General features: G+C 35.5%; 1 protein-coding gene across 1 annotated transcript in view; it reads right to left on the reverse strand.

Moving 5' to 3' along the window:
- Positions 1-17,302, reverse strand: part of LOC127640074 (WW domain-containing oxidoreductase) — a 329,961-nt gene that overhangs the window by 262,872 nt on the left and 49,787 nt on the right. The window contains exon 5 of the mRNA XM_052122463.1: positions 8,578-8,684. Coding sequence (XP_051978423.1) covers positions 8,578-8,684 — 107 coding nt within the window. The remainder of the gene's footprint in view (positions 1-8,577; positions 8,685-17,302) is intronic.

Genomic DNA, 17,302 nt, shown 5'->3' on the forward strand with positions numbered 1-17,302 from the left:
CTTTATTAAACATCTCTCCTGGGAACATGAATCAAAGATCAGCTAAATGTTATAGACAATCAAGAAACCTGACCACACACATAGACTCAACCCACAAACACAACATACTCAGGTTATTTCCTACAGTACATGCCATCATCAATAGACCAAATAAAATATTTTGGCTGCTTTTGAAGTCTCTCCCAGCTATCACTGTAACAAGAAACAGCTGTAGAAATGATGCCAACCAGCTTGATGAGCCACACCATCCCTCTCTCCCACAAACATACACACGACCACGACCCCCTCCCCCCACAAACACCACCAATGGGCTTCATATTGTAAAACACATTCATTATATCAATATTCATCCTTTTCTTATCTCCTCCACTCTGAAAGTCTGTGGTCTGACAGTGATGTAGTGTGTTTATCTTACTTTATTCTTCTCCTAGATCTGAACGTTTGGTGTTTCCTTCTGACGAAGTCTGTCTCATCCAACTATAAGTCAACAAAACTGAATATAACAGAAGATGGGTATTTCTTCATCAATGAGCTCTTTCAGGCCTGAGGACTATCTAAAATAATCTCAACTCTCACTAGTTTAATTTACTTAACATGCATTGCAGAACAATTATGTAATTTAGTGTCTTTTTTTTTACCTTAATCACATCCATTCATATTCTTTGCATAACTTAAAATCACAGTGTGGCAGGGCGGAGGGCGGGGCTGGGTCGTGATCCTACACACCCGGTCCCGTATTAGGCTAATTATGCCTCCGTGAGGGATAAAGGTCGACTGCAGGGGATCGTGCGGGAGAGAGAGATCGTTTATGGAGGCATAATTAGCCTAATACGGGACCGGGTGTGTAGGATCACGACCCGGCCCCGCCTTCTCACACACAGCTTGATTATAAATGTAATACAATACAAATAATCTGTTCACAAGGGATTTTTACCTTGATTACCCTGCATTCGACATTTATTCTACAGTATATACAGTACTTCTTACTAGCATTTTATTTTTATTTATTTTTATTAATTATTAAGTTGCTACTATTAAAAAATCTATTCTTGATATCAACAACCAAATTACTACTAGTGAAAATGCTAATTTTTATATATCTGTTCATCAATTTTAATATGTTAGATTTGATATTGCTGACATCAATAAATTGAAGAGTAATTAAAGATATCTTAAAAAGCTTTCTTACTACTGAAAAACAAATGACTGATATAAAACTTCATGTTACTCATTTCAATTCAATTGTTGATAAAAGTAATGGAAATGTGCACTAGTACATTTATGATATAAAAACATATGTTTTACTAGTAATTAGAACACAGCTAATATGTGTATTTGGAATTGTAACCAGTAAGAAATTGATTACAGATATCTGTAATTGTGTTTTTGACAGATCATTGTGAAATTCTACTAGTGAAAATTCAGTTATAGATATCAAAAATCACAAATTTTACTAGTTAGAATTCCATTGTTTATATTCTTAATTGGTATTTCCACAAGAAATGGCATCAGTCATTCTTTTATAATACTAGTGCAGTCATTACAGATATAATAAATGTGCACTTTCTTTAGTAATAATTCCATTGCTGATCACAAGAATTAGCATTTTAACTAGTGAGAACTAAGTTATAGATATCTATACTTCATCCTGTGTACATGATTAAATGTCGAAATGTCTTGCGATAAACAAAACTGTATATACACAAAACCTTTATAAGGAACAAAATGATTGGTTGCTTTATTTATTTAATTAGGTAAGGTAAAAACAGAAATATCTTCAAATAAAAGGCATTTGAAAAGTACCGAAAAAATTTAATACAAAAATATCGAAGGCAGTTTTAAGGTGACCTTAAACAGATATCGATTAAGTTGATACCTGTTAGCTTTAATAAAAATCAACCCCTGTGACTCATAGTGAAAGAAGTCCTCATATCTGAAGAAGCATCCAGATAAGAAGGCAAAATGTTGGGAAATCCATCCTGTGTTTTGTTCTCATGCCTTCCTCGACAGCCCAACCCAGTGGGAGGCGAAGAACCCAAACTCATGACCCTGAATACAATGCCCTTACACTTCCCCTGACCTCTAAACTGATGGTGCACCTTGCTGCGACCTTGAAATAACCCCTGGATGACACTCAACCCCTCCGTCCACAGATAACCCCAGAGGATCTGGGAACAGGAGATGGATGAGTTCCTAGCCGAGGGGTTAAAGCAAACAGTGTATGTGTGTGGCAAAAGAACAGCTGAATCAGCGTGACTTAGCTCTTATTACTGTAAATGGAAAGACAGAGATGTTCACAGTGTGATTAGTAGGCTTGTTCACACAGACACAGAGATCTGCAGTGCAACCTGGCCCCCTCTATAAATAAACCATTGTCTCTTTCAGGATAATCAGCAATGTTTTAGCAATGTCATCAGCACAGAGAGCTTTGCATGATCACGAGGGGACAATGTCACGACACTTGCAGAATGAGATACAGAAAAACTGAAGAAGAAAAAAAACATCAAGGATTAGGTAAGTGTAATAGGCGTATCATCGTGCGAGTCCAGTGTCAGTGAAAAAACTAATATTTTCTTCAATAGTCTATATATATATATATATATATATATATATATATATTATGGACTGCTTAACGGGTTAAACTATCAATTATTCTGTGTGCACGTCATATTTAAGACAATACATTAGGTTTATTGTACATTTCTCACAGGCTTTTTATTCTATCCTATAGCTATTTATTGAAAGCATTTTACAATGTCACTGTTATTGGTTAATATTTTGAACCGAACAGCTGTAATATTAGATCATCGGTTAATGCACGTCATGAAATACACAACTTTTCAACACATTTTTTCTCTGCTGTAGATTTGGCTTACTCGTTAATTATTTTCAGCAATGTCCTGACTGTTTTAATATGTTCAGTACCTTCTATATGAATTATGTTTAGAACAGGCCATTAGATTTGCACTATTGGTCCTGAACTATTCAATAGTTTTCAATCAATGTATTCGCTAACGGTGATTCAGAGAACACATGTCATGTTCTATATTTAATGTACAATGACCGAAATGCAAGTCAAGCATGTTGCAGATAAATGCCCATTTTCAGCTGAATTTAGTTTTGGATTTAGCTGTTGGAATAGATTAAGTAGCCTATTTAAAATGGGTGTATTCATTATTGCTCCTGGAAGAGTCACTTTTGATGAACTTTACGTCATCGTGTGGCCTATTGTAGTTACTATGGTTATTAACAATACATTTTAAAGAGAAAAGCAGATTTTAAATTTAGTATATCAAGTTTATATTATTTATTAATATTTTATATAATAATATTTAATAATATAATATTAATAAAGGGTAGTGAACCTTAAAATATACAGGCATCAAAATTACACCCCAAAAAGCCTGAAACATGGCCACAGTATTTTTTATGGTAAATTTCTTTAAAACACATATACTGGTATTTTACCATAATTATTTGAGATATATATATATATATATATATATATATATATATATATATATATATATATATATATATATATCAGTGAAGAGGATGCTTAAGATGAAATATGATCAGGGTTGGGTGTAATATGATTACAAAATGTTAGTAATTAAAGTAATCGAATTACTTTGTCACATAAGCAATGTGCTAAATTTTAATTCTAGTAATGTAGTAAAAGATTACAGTTACTGAATTTCTAATACTGAAGATAATTACTTTTAAGTTCATTATTTGGGTTAAACATTTCTAAAAACGTAATACTCCTGTAGAACTTAAAACATGACATTTTTATGTCTGTTTGCATTTCTGTGACAGCTGAAGAGTGAACACCCCTTAATAAGACATTATAAGGGAGAAATTACTGGATGATTTGCGTGACAATGAAAAAGAAGTAAATATAGACATTATTTTAAATGTGCAAAAATAAATTATAACTTTCTATTACATTTAAATTTTTTAGAAGGTAACTTAAATGTAATTAATAGTTGTAGTTGTTGTTTTTTTTTTTTTTTTTTAAGTACAAAATCATTAATCTGATTACAATTTTATAGAATTAGTATTTAGAAGTGAATTACTTAGAAATTTGATAATGGTGTGATATGCAAAGAATAGAATTAAAAATGTTAAAGTTTCATATCACTGAATATTTATCAGAATATTTTCTGTTTGTGCGACATTTTCAATCAAGTTGTAATTCTGTCAAATTATGTAAAATATTTAAGTATTTAATTGTGTTTATTGATAAAATGCTAGCAATGAAATTAGCCTCAGCAAGACAACGAAGTCAAAGTAAAATGTCCTTTCCACCACAGGATATTATCAAATATATTACTTGTTGGTTCAGAATCTTCCAGTGATGTATATACATCCACTGCCAGACAGACATAGTGTGAACTGTCCACAGGGCCAAAAGCTTTTACTCACAGGTTTTTTCTCAGATTTCAAGATATTCAACAGTAACTTTCATCACTGACAATTTCCCTGCACCTCTGCAATCCCGTACGACACTCCAAGTGACCTCTGAAATAGATATGATGACCTTTTTATTGTGTCGGTTCCAAAACACACATCTTTATCAACGTAACCTAACCAGAAGAACGTGGGAAGACACAAAGAGTACATTCATCATTTTAACGATTAATTTCCTTGTCCTGTACTTTCCCGGATCTATTAATATCATTCCTGAGGTGTAAGTATGCATTTCCTGCCGATGAGATTTATTCCGATATCATTGCTTCCATTACTCATCCTGTAGCACCTGCACTTAAGGAGTCGAATCATATTCAATATTTTTTTAATCAGAATATGAAAATGTAAACTTGATCAAGCTATCTTGTGATATTGCTTTCCTCACTTCTCAAAAGAAAAGTCCAGAGGGCTAATTTTTGGAGAATGAAATTCAAACGTCTTGCGAATGTTTCGCAATAATTGTTAGAGAATGAAAAATGAAAAGTTCCAGTAAGGTGTCGGTAAACATTAATCAGATCGTCCAGCTTTTTTGCCAGGTAATTTGCCTTAATATTTCAATGTTCTTTAATAACTCTGATTATTAAAGGATTCTGTGTATGTCTCTGTTCCGTTTCTCTGCCGTCGGATTGCGGTACACTTGTAAAATGCCTCAGAGCGGAGCTGAAACATTTAATAAAGCATGCCATGATTTGAAGCTGTTGAGGCCGAGGAATTATCCAGCACTGAGAGAGGGCTTTGTTCAATTAGATATCGCCACTGCTTTAAAACACTTTAGATTCCTCTGTAATCCACTGGCATCCTGTAATTAATCAACTAATTCCGAGTCTCAAGACGGCTGTAATTACTGCACCTCGTAATAGCTTATTCTTTCTGCTCCAGCACCTACATTTCATTTGTTTATTTTCTCACACTCATAAATCTGGGGGAGTGTCAAGAGCACCACAATATTAGTGCAATAATCAAAGTTAATTATCAGGTGTCCCCCCTTTCCCCCTGTCACTCCTCCCTCCAGAGATCCGTCTCAGCTCGGGCTGCGAGCACACAGCCATGGGCAAAAACCCTGCCATACAACTCCAGGAGTACAGAGAATATTAATTAAGAATTAGGCTGCGAAAATGGTCATAAAAGCTAGATGTTCTTTAAGAGAGGTTTTAGATTTTAAGTTTGATTTTATAAGATAAATGACACATTTTATTCACTTGTGTTCATGTTCAAAATCACAATGCAAAAGACACTACTGTAATTAAGATATTGTGGTCTCGATATCTAAAGCAGTTTTGCACAGCAGGCAATATTGTATTAATTTAAGGATATTTCTAGATTTTTACTGGAAAACTTTATTAAAATATGTTTTTGTTTGTTTGTTTGTTTGTTTGTTTGTTTGTTTGCAGTATTGCTTTCTTCACAGAGAAAGAAATTCCAGAATGCATTGCGATAAGTTCTGTGGAAATAAAATATTAAGATGGTAGACAAGTTGAGAGAAATCAACCATTTGACAGATTAATCTGTGCTAACTACCGATTATCTGCGAAAATGCTGATAATTTTTTTTTTAATTATTATTCCTCTGTGTACCTCCGTGGATGAGGCTGGAGGATTCTACAGTTTAGAATGGCTTGGTTCTGCACAATAAAAGTGGCATATGGAGGTGAAAATAACCCAGTTATTACTCGGCTCTCTGGAATGCTTGATTCTGATTGTTCAATGGCGCCATCTGGCGGTCTGATATTACTCAGTAACGACCGCACATTCACGTATCAGACCGCTCATCCAGGTATTTGCAAGCCAACTTTTCTGCTTCTTGGATCACTGTGCGATATCTACAAGTAAGCTAATAAAATCATTTAAAATCAAATCAATACTTCATGTGCATTTATTTATTTATTTATTTGGCAAGTAGTCTTGTAATAAGATGCATAATGAGCAGTCAGGTGTTCATTAATGATAAAATAAACACCAACAGAACTTCAACGCAAACCACGGGTGATTTCAACCGTTCAGCGGTTTGTTTATTTTTTTACGTAAGTACATAATATTAATGTATTTATTTATTTGGTAGGTAGCCATGTAATAAGCAGGATAATTGATCTTGATCTCCATGTCAGGTTTATTTTATGATAACTGGCTGACAGTACATTATCCCTTTCATAGCACGTGTACATCTCCGAGATGTCAGTTCCTGATCTTTTCATTTGGAAAGCAAAGTCTTCTAATTAACATCAAACATCAAAAGAACAGATTAACAAACATTCTAAATCATAAACATCTCAAAAGGCATCTGGATGAATGTCTTAATCAATTCCGAGACTTACGTCTTTTAGATGTATAGTAAATGAGAATACAAAATTTAATAATATGCATCGTTCAGATGAACACACACATAAAATAGACGTCTGGGTGATGTACGTGTGCTATCAGGGAAAAAATCACAGACTCTGCAAGGAGTTTGCTGTGCACAGAGCCAGATAGTTAAGAATGATCTACTATTGATGAATTAATGCATACAGAATTTAGTCTAAATGTGTACTTTATATTGTTTATTTTGTAATTTATATAGGATGATTGAAAGGGTGCAGATTTTGTTTCCCAAATGTGTTTGTGTGAGCTGTGTGCACAGGCATTTCAAAATAAGAGTCCATGTTGTATTTTGGGCATGCTCATAGTTAAAAATCCAGCGTTATGCACCAAATCATATTTTTCAGTTAATTTGGGGGATTTTGGTTGCACAATAAACTACACCTGGGATTTTATTCATTTTGTACATCTTGCTGCCTTAATGTCTGTGCCTGCCACAGTAAGAAAATACTTAACTTTCAATAAACCATTTTTAAAAAACTATTGGTCGATTAATCGGTTATCTGCCTTTTCCACCTACTTGATTACTTTTGAAATGTATTCCACTACAGATTACAGAATACATACTGTAAAATGTAATTTGTAATGTATTTTGTTAGATTACTCAAGGTCAGAAATATATTCTAAATACTTTGGATTACTTCTTCAGCACTGGTAGATTACTTCACTTGTTCTGACTATAAAAACTCAGTACAGTGAGACAAAATACACATGTTAAAAATACATTCTATGAAAAAACGAAATATTGTATGCAGTGTTGTTCTAAATCAAGATTAATCAATTAGATCTTGTTTTAAGGATTTTTAGATATTTTTACAGGGAAACAATAAAATAATTATTATTAAGAATATGATTTTTGTCCTAATATCAAATTATGATCCAATGGGATTTTCTTGATAAAAAATATGATGGTGCCTGGTAAGAATGCATGCAAATTTATATGTCTAAATGTTTTCCATCTGAAAGGACTAAATATTAAATGAAACAAATGATAATAAAATGCAAAGTAATCTCTTCAGTAATCAAAATACTTTTTTAATGTAACTGTATTCTAATTACTAATGATTTAAGTAAAAAATAACTTGTGGAATACAGTTATTTATATTTTGTATTTTAAATATGTAAACATGTATTCCCTTACCCCCCAAAATTCACAATCAGTCAACCACTAATCTTTATTTTAAATACTTATACATTTTATTCAAAAATTACAAATAACACATGGACAATTTCAACCAATATTTGCAGTTTCACGTGGTTAGCTTAGCCATATGCTAACATAAACTCCATTTGAATTTACTCAGAGTCGAGTCTTATGAGTGCTTTCTATATTAGTGCTAATGTAATAGTGCATATTAAGAGTGATTTAAATCAAGTTACTTGTGAGGTCCACTTAAGTTAAGATGCTGCCTTAAGGGCCGTTCAAACAAAACAAGTTTTGCGATTAGTTTGCAATACTTTTGGGGGATATATAAACACGATATTACACCACATCTTAATGTTTATTCAAAGTCTTACAACTAACATTCTTTTCCAGTCCATTGTGCTATATCTTCTTTTTTTTAATGCAAGAACAATTCCTGAATTAGCAGCCCCCTAGAAAATGGATGGCTATGGATAGCTACACAAAATGTAATATATGAAACGTAAAGATCAGGAGAGATGATGTCAAGCTGCACAAGGGCTCCGTGTGTGTGTGTGTGTGTGTGTGTGTGTGTGTGTGTGTGTGTGTGTGTGTCTTTATACTCACCCACTCTTCCATGATGAGACTCGCTGCTTTACTGGCACGACTTTTGTTACGGCAGGCTAAGATCACATGAGCGCCGTGAAGAGCGAAAGATCGGGCAGTCTCAAAACCTGCAGATAGTGGGTGGGTGGGTGCAAGAGGGGTTGTGGGAGAAGAGAAATAACATGATTGAGATAAGTCATTCCACTCTGATAACTTTTCAGTGCTCTTGCAGTTATTTGCACCGACTGAATCGGTGGGTGAACAAGTTCCGTAGAGATGAGCAAGAGAATTTCATATCTCAGATTTATTCTCCATCAAACAGAAAGCCAAAGGCTCTTCTTTAAGATAGTCAATCAAGTCCCTTTTCAAGTGATGAAAATGATCAAATTAAAGCAGAGAAACTCCAATAACGTCTGAACAGATAATGAAATGAAAATGGACCAAGGACACGACTTTGAGGCACCTCTACTACAGGACATAAACGTCAATCGTAAAGACAAGAAACAGAATCAAAACTTCTGAAAATGACATAATCGACCACAGTATAGTGTTATTATCATTAACAGAAAAGAAGAAGACATTTTCATGAAATAATTCAAACAAAATTCAGATGAAACCATTACACCCCACCTTCATTAAACATAAAGACATAATAGTGATAACTCAAGTCAGCCCTGAGAGATTTGTAGTGTTAAACATATTTAAATGGTAGTAATTAGCACATTCATTTTATAACATATAAGCTCCAAAACAAAAAAGCAAAATATTGAAAACTGTCCAAACTATAATAACCGTACTAGAGCATATAGTATAAAAAGACAAACGTTCTAGCACAACCCATGATCTTAAAGCACTTCAAAGCTAGAGTGATAAGACACTATCGTACAGCGTCAGAGATACTTTGGCCACATTAATTTGAAAATGACTCTGATGCCTCATATCAATTTCTCCAATTATTTTACAAAATCACCGGCCTAAATGGGTCAGTCAAACCCAAAAGCTAGAAACAATGATCTAAATATACATGTCGGGGGAAGGCACAAACACAAAACATTTGCTTCACTGAAAAAGGTTATATTTAGGGGGGACTTGGGGTATTGTTTTGGCTGGTTTTGCTGACCTGCCATTTTGCATTGTGCGTTTGATTACACCAAGTGTGTTTCAAGTTTCTCTAAAGCTGGCATCAGCACTTTATTACCAGAGTGGGCACCAGTCATAAAGGTACGCGTGTTTCAGAATAGATACGGGGAGAAAAATCCTCAAGTTCGAAACAATGGCTCAAGTTTGCAAGTCCGACATTAATAATCAAGTTTTTAAAAAATCAGAGGGAATTTCAGATAGGGGCAATGGTGTATTTTGCCTTCATACGAAGGACACAAATGTAAAATCTCTAAATTTGCGGTGTCCCACAGCGCCAGGACGAAAAAACTGCTGGTCAGTCTGCAGGAGATTGAAGATTTTTTTATTATTATTTATTTATTTTACCCAGAATCTTCAGATATATGTAGGACTTTCTGTCAGCCAGACTTGCTCATTCAATTCTGAGTTTAATTACAGCAACCTGACTGAAAAGTAGGGCTTTCAAATAGGGGCTTTGTGCAAATATGACATTTTAAACACACACACACACACACACACACACACACACACACACACACACACACACACACACATATATAATCTTCAGCGTCATTATTTATTTATGCATACACACAGTAAGGTCTATTACTAAAATCAGTTGACTTCAGAACACCTTGTTGCATTACAATCCAATGGAGTGGGTCCAAAAAATACTTTTGATTTATTTTTCCAAAGTTGGAATACCTATAACTGCAGAAGTATTAAATATATTTTAATATCCTTTTAAATTCTGGTTCAGAACAAACTTTCCCTTTTCTGTCTTCACTTTTAAGGCCCTGTATGGTTAAATGCCAGATATATGGGGCTCTCAATATGGCTGCATTGAAAAAAAAAATAATTTAATAAAAACCAAATGTGGGTCTTGGTATGGAGCTAAATGTTCTTGTCCAAGAAAACAAAGGGTACAATCAGGGCTCCATTTTCATGAGTCCGCAAAGTGCAGCACTACGCGCAACAGACATTGGCTACGTCTCATCCGATTTTCATGAGAGTGCTAATTCTAAGTGCTTGGATGTGAGTGTTTGTGCTATCTGTGGGTGTATGTGCGCAAACTGTGGGTGTATTGTATGTAAATGAAGTGGCGCAAAACGCAATTTGCCATTTTCAAGAGAAATAGATCATTGCACTTAGACGTGCAGTTTGGATATTCCACAAGCAGGTGGTAACAAAGTTGGTGAGAGTAGAATATTTGGATTTGGTAAAAATTAATTTGGCCACTTCATTATTTTGATTATATTTTCATTTTGTTTTACGTGTAATCTGAATTTAGAAATATTTATTTATTTACATTCTTTAAAAAAAAAAAAAAGAAAAATCTTTTCAAAATCGACTGGTTATCGACAATCACTGTTAATACTAGCCATGATATATGAGTCAGTAGATGAAAATGATTAATAACACTTAGGCCTAATCCACACTAATACGTTTTCATTTGAAAATGCATCTTTTTCTCTCCGTTTTGGCCTTCCGCCTTCCGTCCAAACTCACTCCAAAGTAGATACATTTGAAAACGCCATTTTCACGTTGTAGTGTGGACTGTGAAAATGGATGCTTTGGAAAAGGATGACGCATTTATAGTCATGTGATCTAACGAACCAAAACAATCAAGATGGTGGCCTATGTTATAGTGGCGCTGTTGTGCCTGATACTCACTTTGAAAGTGTTGTTAAAAAATAAATGTCACTTTGTACAACCTTCACATTGCATTCCTTCAAAGGCGAAGGGAATTATTGTGAAGTGGGAGGCACATATACAAACTGTTGTAATTCCTACACCGTTCACCTGATTTGGATGTAATTACCCTCAAATTAAAGCTGAAAGTCTGCAGTTAAAGCACATCTTGTTCGTTTCATTTCAAATCCATTGTGGTGGTGTATAGAGCCAAAAAGATTAGAATTGTGTTGATGTCCCAATATTTACGGACCTGACTGTATGCCTGACATCCATCAAGAATGCAGTGAATGCACAAAAGAACTTATAAGTCCATATTTCTATTCTTATGAATTTATCTTTGTTTATATCGCAGACGGTGCAATAACTAGGGAAGAAACTCAAACTTAAATTGCAATTGATCCAAACCCACTTACGCCTAGTTGTACTTTTGCACAAAAATACCAAAACATCAAGGCCATGCCCATTGACTTTGCACTTATGAATTATGGCGTAGTGCTGCACATAGTGATAGTGCTCTTAAAAAAAGGCCTTTAATGTTGAAACTAGTAATCTACCTAAAACAAAAAACAATAATCAAAATGTTAAGAGTGCCCAAAAATTATAAAGAATAAGCAACACAATTTTATATCTCCAGCTAAATCTGTGCAAATATATTGTGAATATTCGATACATTGCCCATCCCTATTTGCCAGCTACTTTTGTGATAATAAAAATAACTTTGCTGATGAAAAAAATTATCCTAAACCAGCCTAAGCTGGTATGCTAGCCAAGTCAGGCTGGCCTATTGGCTGCTTTAGAGGTAATTTGGCCACTTTTTAAGCTGGCTGACCAGCTACACCAGCATGGCCAGGCTGGGAAACCAGTTATCCAGCTGGGGCTGGTTTAAGCTGGGGATTATTTTTTATCAGCAGGGAAATTGGGCTTTGCGCGAGTCCCTTGACACTCTGTGGCTCGACCCCTCGTCTAAGTGCAGTAGCAGGCAGCAGGTGGATTAAATGTGCTGCGTCGCTGCATGGCTGTTCCCCTGTGCAGTGGCGGTTAACTGGCTGGCCTGGTCTGCTCTCTTTGACTGTGAAATAACCCTTGGCCATGCAACTTGTAAAACATATTACACTGTCATGGCTCAGGAAAGACTTGACAGGCCAACACGCCTCAAATATAAGCATGACTCTATCGCTCCGTGAACTTCTCCAGTGCTGCGAATTATGGGTATCAGTGGATGTAAATGTTGACAGCTGTCACCGATTATTAGTGATGTTAGCACGCATGTCACAGGGATTTGTGAAATTTACTCATGATATGGAGGCCTGACCAAAGATTTCAACTGCACCATGTAACTTTCATTCTGAAATGGAACCAATGTCAATTTTAAAGACACTTTTTGTTGTTACAAACAGGACAGGAGAGTAAATCTCACGAAACCTGTCAAGAATCTTATATAAGATATAGGAATCTTATATCCCCCAAAATCATCACAATAGAATTATCAGTGGTGGCTTGTGCTTTTCAAGAGCGGGAATTGTGTTTAATTGTCATTAAAATTATGTCATATTCAAAAAGTCTTAATAATCCTACAACCCCAATTTAAAACATTTTGTGACAGTATGAAACATGCTAATAAAAACAAAAAGGAGTGATTTGTAAATTATATTCAGCCTTTGCTATATTGAAAGCACTACAACTAAACATTTATTTATTTATTTTTTTAAATGTACAATCATTTCAAATCAGATGATTGCAAAACGCTCCAAAAAAGTTGGGTCAGTCGAGTGTGTACCACTGTGAAATATCACCATTTCGTCTAATAACACTTATTAAGCATTTAGGCACTGAAGACACCATTTTGTTAAGGATTTTTTCCCCCATTCATCCATTATGTAAGTTGTTACCTGCACAATTGTATGGATACTTCGTTGATGTATTGTGCACTTCATAATGCACCACACATTCTCAATTGGAGATGGTCAGGTCTGCAGGCAGGTCAACCTAGCAAACACACTCTGATTATTCGGCCAGTATGTGGTTTGAAGTTGGCCTGCTGAAAATTCCATGACGTCCTTGGAAAAGTCTTGCTTCAAAATGTGTACATATCTGTCTGCATTCATGGTGTTCTCACAGATGTGTGAGTTACCCATGACATGGGCACTGACACACCACTGGCCAATACAGACTCTGGCTTTTGGACCTGATGCTGATAACAGTTTGGATTGTCCTTTACGTCTTTGACCTGCAGAACACGACGACTGTGTTTTTCAAAAACTATTTGAAATGTGGACTCATCGGACCAAAAACATTTATTCCACTGTTCTAAATTCCGAGCCCAGAGAATTCAGCAGCGCTTCTGGACAGTGTTGATGTATGGCTTCTGCTTTGCACAGTAAAGTCTAAACTTGCATCTGTGGATGAAGCCCATGTTCATGAAATCCATTATAGATGAATTATGTTTTTTTAAGATAACGTCTGAGGGATCAGAGAACACGCACGTTCAGAAGTGGTTTTCGTTAAGCCCTTTACACAGAGATTTTACCAAATACCTTAAATCTTTTAACGATATTGTGCACTGTAGAGGGTGAAATGACCAAAATCCTTCCAGTTTGTCTTTGGGCAACATTGTTCTCAAAGTGCTGGATTATTTGCTGAAGAATCTGTTGGTAAATTGACAAGTCTTGAATGATCCTTGCTCTTGAAGGTCTAGGCAGTTTTTGGAGGCTCCTTATATACTATGCACGATTGCCTCACCAGTTTACCATCTCCTGTTTCACATCGCCTTGTTATTTTAACTCAGCAAATTGTTATTAGTCTTAAATTTGCCCATCTCAACAAATATATATATGTTTGTGTGTTTTGAAAAGTTCTTTCAGGAGGAATGGGCCAAAATTTCAGCAACTTATTGTGAGAAGCTTGTGGAAGGATACCCAAAACATTTGACTCAAGTTAAGCTATTTAAAGTCAATGCTATCAAATACAAACAAAGTGTGTGTGTAAACTTCTGACCCACTGGTAATGTGATGAATGAAATAAAAGCTGACATAAATCATTCTCGACTATTATTCTGACATTTCACATTCTTAAAATAAAGTACTGATCCTAACTGACCTAAGACAGGGAATGTTTTCTTTGATTAAATGTCAGGAATTGTGATAAACTGAATTAAAATGTATTTGGATAAGTTTTGTGTAAACTTCTGACTTCAACTGTACACCGATCAGCCACAACATTAAAACCACCTGTCTAATATTGTGTAGGTCCAAAACTGCGCCAACACGATATTCTTCTCACTGCAGTTGTACAGAGTGGTTATCTGAGTTACTGTAGACTTTGTCAGTTTGAACCAGTCTGACCATTCTACGTTGACCCCTCTCATCAACAAGCCATTTCCATCCACAGAACTGCCCCTCACTGGATGTTTTTGTTTTGGGCTCCATTCAGAGTAAATTCAAGAGACTGTTGTGTGTGAAAATCTCATATATATATATATATATATATATATATATATATATATATAAACACACACACACACACACACAGGTGGCAAAAAGTTTGGAATAATGTACAGATTTAGCGGTTTCATCCTCTGCTGACAGCTTCATTGAATTCTACCCGCTCAACACCAGTTTCATGTTCAACAGTAAAGAGAAGACTCAGGAGGACTTATGGGAAGAATTACAAAGAAAAAGACACTTTTGAAACAGAAAAACAAAAAGAAAAGGTTCGAGTGGGCAAAGAAACACAGACATTGGACAACAGATAATTGGAAAAGAGTGTTATGGATCTTAACCTCATTGATCTTTTGTGGGATCAGTTAGTCTGTAAGGTGTGTGAGAAGTGCCCAACAAGACAGACACATCTATGACAAGTGCTACAGGAAGTGTGGGGTGAAAGGTCAAGTGCTACAGGAAGTGTGGGGTGAAAGGTCAAGTGCTACAGGAAGTGTGGGGTGAAAGGTCAAGTGCTACAGGAAGTGTGGGGTGAAAGTTCAAGTGCTACAGGATGTGTGGGGTGAAAGGTCAAGTGCTACAGGAAGTGTGGGGTGAAAGGTCAAGTGCTACAGGAAGTGTGGGGTGAAAGGTCACCTGAGAATCTGGACAAACAGACAACTGGAATGCCAAAGATCTGCAAAGCTGCCACTGCTGCATGTGAAGGATTTTTGATGAGAAATCTTTGAAGTAGTTTAAGAAGTTCTGAACATTTATTTCAAATTGTAATAGTAATTATTCATGTTATTAATGTTCTGACTATACATTGTGATCAGTTGAATGCCACTTTGTGAAAAGTACCAATTTCTTTCCATAAGAGTAAAATCTGTGTATATACAGCATACTCTATATGTTTATGTGCATTGTGAACTGGACATGTGGGCATAAGATTAACACAGATGCCGAAAGAGGGGGTAAACTGAATCAGAAAATGACACGACTCCAAGTGCATATTTGTCCCCACAATACACATCATAAAGAGTTTGCCAACACACATGCATATGTAAAAACCCTTGATTGATAGTCTGACCGATCTTCCTCTTCTTTGCAAACAAACCAACTCTGAAAGTGTGCTGCGTGACTCCAAGCGACAGACAGTCTGCATGATACCGTGGATTAAAAAGAACTTTAATTAGATTATGTTTTAATCTGATTTTCATTAAAAGGTAACTAGGAGGCCTAATTGTGAGAAGAGAGCTAAGGAGTAATACCCATTAAAACTCAAAATTGGAGCAGGATAAGAACTCCTCTCTGACAAACCAAGCATGGAATTAAATTTTATGACACCTTATTAGGAGTAATGGAGAGCGCTGTGTATCTGCCTGAGGGGCTTCGGTTCAGAGAAATAGACACCAAAATACAAACAAGAAATGTGAGAACTGAAATGTTTTTCTTGCCAGTAAACCATCAGCATAAATAGTGATTTACTAAAGCAAATTCAGATGAAAACAATGCTTTCATCACACAGAGACTTATTAATGCAACAAAGTGTCATGTTAGTGTTGATGAAAAGAGCAATCCTCCTAGTCACCTTGTAAAAATCATAGCAGTTGCTTAGCTTGAAGTGTGAATTAATCAACGCTGTTGTTTTTTTGTAATGGAGAACAAATTAGAACATGTTTAACGACAACGGCGACACGCCGTGTATTATTTATGGGAAATACGAGGGGCTTGACATTAATTTAGACATAATGACTCTGCTTGTTCATCAAACGGAGGTAGAGGGGCTTGGGAAAAATCCAGCGAAACGTGTGTGAATTTTGTGGCTGTTTAAAGGTTGAATTCATTCAAAAGATCAAATTAAAATACAAGGTCAGTTGTATGACCACTATATTTAAGTTCATATTTACACTATGTTCTAGTGCTGACATTACAGCCAATAAATCACTGCACAAAACATGTGGTCAGCACAAACCACGTTTATCTATATTTATGGGAAGTGTTTTTCCCCCCTTTAAAAACTAGATAAACCTATTTATTTAGCTATCCTAACAATGCATTATTTTATGTTTAGTTGCATTTCATTATTTGCATGTGTAGCATTGTTTTTTCCCTGCTGTCCGTGGCCCTATAAGAACAGACTTACAACCATTTGAGAACCAATGTTCTAGAGCAAACAAAGGTTGGAGTTTTGTGTTGACAATATAAAGACGGGATGTTCCAGAGATGACTTCTGGGTCAGCTAATGATTTTATTGTTGTGCTGAGTTCTTCTGGTCACATCCTGGTCTCTACTTGACATGTTTATTGTGGAGCTATAAGTGGAAGAATAATCTAAGATAAACAAAGTGCTTGACTGACAAACACTCCGATTCACCTGCATGATTCGCAGATTTTTGCCCTAGATGTGTGTGTTTTTGGGCTTTTGTTCATCATCAGACAGATTAATAGTGAAGAGTGGTTAAAGTTGAAGCCTTAAATCCCATCCTAAACAGTACAGCCTGAACAAAATAATCT

This window comes from Xyrauchen texanus, chromosome 49 (genome assembly GCF_025860055.1).
Source record: "Xyrauchen texanus isolate HMW12.3.18 chromosome 49, RBS_HiC_50CHRs, whole genome shotgun sequence".
In the NCBI taxonomy this organism is placed as follows: Eukaryota; Metazoa; Chordata; class Actinopteri; order Cypriniformes; family Catostomidae; genus Xyrauchen; species Xyrauchen texanus.